This window comes from Protomyctophum parallelum (assembly GCF_964188405.1).
Source record: "Protomyctophum parallelum genome assembly, chromosome: 15".
Lineage (NCBI taxonomy): Eukaryota > Metazoa > Chordata > Actinopteri > Myctophiformes > Myctophidae > Protomyctophum > Protomyctophum parallelum.
In genome coordinates this window covers 41,061,451-41,063,950 of record NC_139710.1, presented here as the reverse complement: position 1 = coordinate 41,063,950, position 2,500 = coordinate 41,061,451, and the positions used below count along the sequence as shown (strand labels likewise).

The following is a 2,500-nucleotide window of genomic DNA, read 5'->3' as shown; positions in this document are numbered from 1 at the left end:
AGCCTGAAAACGGCACCCAAGCACCACCACTTCTGTCCAACAGGCGGCACTCAATGTGTTAATCAGACCAGTGTTTTTCCAGTGGAAACCTCGTATGAATCTGATCTCAGGTCAGAATGGGTTAATGAGACCAGTGTGTGTCCAGTGGAAACCTCGTATGAATCTGATCTCAGGTCAGAATGTGTTAAAGGGTTGGTTCGGATTTTTTCGACATGAAGCTGTACGAAATGCTTACCATAAATATCGCGGTTGCTTAAACGTATTAAATGACTGGCCGAGGAGTGCTGCCCCTGTCTGGGGGAATATCGAGTAGTTTCCAGGGTCACTGGGGGGCGGGGCCATGCATTAAAAATAAACCAATCTACAAAACTAGCGTCATTCGTATTGTTGAGCTATATCTACCAGTATAGACCAACTTGCGTTCAACTTTGACCGCTCTGTCACATGGTACTATTTTCTTTGTGTTCAGTATCACTGCGCCACATAAAACGCCATAGTGCTGGTCGCGCCGCGGCAGCTGCGGCAGGATACACCACCAAAGCTAGGTGCTATGCAGCCTCCCCGCGTCGGCTAGTTAGCTACGAGGTTTAATTTAATTTCATTCAAAACATTGACTTTTGACTCGTTTCCGGTTACTTTATAAGTTTTGTTTTGTGTCATAGAGGAAAATAATAGTGCGGTGCGTTCACGTATGAAACAGCGTTCACGTGTCATCGTGAACGTGCACAATGATAGTCAACGGACCAGCGTGTTCATGTGTTTGGGGCCAACTGCAATACCTTCATTCGGCCACTATGTCCATTTGGCCTCAGGGTTTCCTCTGGGTGCCGTCTCTATTCATATATACTCTAAGGTTCAAACCCACTGCAGCAAGCCAAAGTTGGACATCCCGGAAAGTTGCAACTTCGTACCATTTTTTGATCTATAATACAACACAGTGTTGTCAACACTAACGAGTCAAAAGTAAATGTTTTGAATGAAATGAAACCTCTTTATGCTTTTTGGTGCTTTATGGTAAGCATTTCATACATTTCATTCATGTCCAAAAACTCGAACCAACCCTTTAAGGGTTAGGTCAGGGAGGGTTTGGGGTTTGGGGTAGGGTGTCGAACTATTGCATGTCGGATTGTGGGACTCTACGTTGGACTAAAGATATGCACCCAAGCTGCTGCGTTCTCGCTAGCAGTGACACAAGCTACCTGCTAGGTGCGTTCACGCACTGTAGCCTATTTATTCTTCTGCACTGCAATTTTTACTCTCATTTTTCTCTGCCTCTGTTTAGTTTTACTGCGTTGCGTTACGTTGCGTTTACTATGTTGCGTTGCGTTGTGTTGCGTTGTGTTGCGTTGCGTTGCGTTGCATTGCGTTGCGTTGCGTTGCCTCCTGTGTCCATCACTCTCCTCTTCCATGTCTTAATTGTTTCCGTCCTCTTCCAGATGGTTCCATCCTGAGATGGCGCGTCCGTCAGCAAACCCATGTCTGGACTGTCTTCGCGTAGCTGCCTTCACCATCCAGCGCTAGGCAACAGGCTAGCCAACGGCTAGTAGTGCCAGCTAGCTAACAGACTAGTTGTGCCAACTAGCAAACAGGCTAGTGGTGCCAGCTATCCAACTGGCTAGTGGTGCTAGCTAGCCAACAGGCTAGTGGTGCCAGCTAGCCAACAGGCTAGTGGTGCCAGCTAGCCAACAGGCTAGTGGTGCCAGCTAGCAAACAGGCTAGTGGTGCCAGCTATCCAACTGGCTAGTGGTGCCAGCTATCCAACTGGCTAGTGGTGCCAGCTAGCCAACAGGCTAGTGGTGCTAGCTAGCCAACAGGCTAGTGGTGCCAGCTAGCCAACAGGCTAGTGGTGCCAACTAGCAAACAGGCTAGTGGTGCCAGCTAGCCAACAGGCTAGTGGTGCAAGCCAGCCAACTGGCTAGCCCCGGCTAGCCAAGAACTTATCCATCAAATTGCTAGCCTGTTAGCTAGTCCCCCTAGCGGCTGTGACCTCCACCATGTCCGAGGGGCTTCTGCAGGTCAGTGGTGGACAGAGAACATATGCTAGTGTTGTGGTACTCAAGTCCAGACTCTGTCTGGAGTCCACATTTACTTACTTACTTAGCCTACTCTGTCTCGTCTTGGTCTTGCACATAATCTGACCTCATTCATTTACTGCCAGCTATTTGTTTTGTTGCTTTTTCTCACCTCTTACGGTCTGAGACATTGAGTGAGTAGAAAGTAGGTTGGAAAAGGGTGAAAGTGGTCCCTTAAGAAATGTATAACTTAAAAAAACAGTTCAACAAATAGTGAAAATGTGTTTTATATTAAGTCGAGTAGTGAAGCGAGTGTACTGTACTGTGCTGTAGCCTGTAGGCCTATATTCAATAGTGAAGTGAATGTTCTGTGTGGTTTGCAGGTGGAGATCCCAGACTTTGGGAGCAGTGTTCTGGGCAGCCTGAACCAGCAGCGTCTGTTGGGACACTACTGTGATGCCTCCATTCTGGTGCAGGGCCAGGCCTTC

The 2,500-nt window shown here is 47.9% G+C and overlaps 1 protein-coding gene across 1 annotated transcript in view; it reads left to right on the top strand.

Annotated features, from left to right (window-relative positions):
• Positions 1-1,994: 1,994 nt before the first annotated feature.
• The window catches only part of LOC310871861 (nucleus accumbens-associated protein 2-like), a gene marked incomplete at both ends in the record, with an annotated part of 17,580 nt that continues 17,074 nt past the window's right edge, over positions 1,995-2,500 (top strand). The window contains 2 exons of the mRNA XM_083783498.1: positions 1,995-2,015; positions 2,396-2,500. The exon at positions 2,396-2,500 is cut by the window's right edge and continues 3 nt beyond it. Coding sequence (XP_083639624.1) covers positions 1,995-2,015; positions 2,396-2,500 — 126 coding nt within the window. The remainder of the gene's footprint in view (positions 2,016-2,395) is intronic.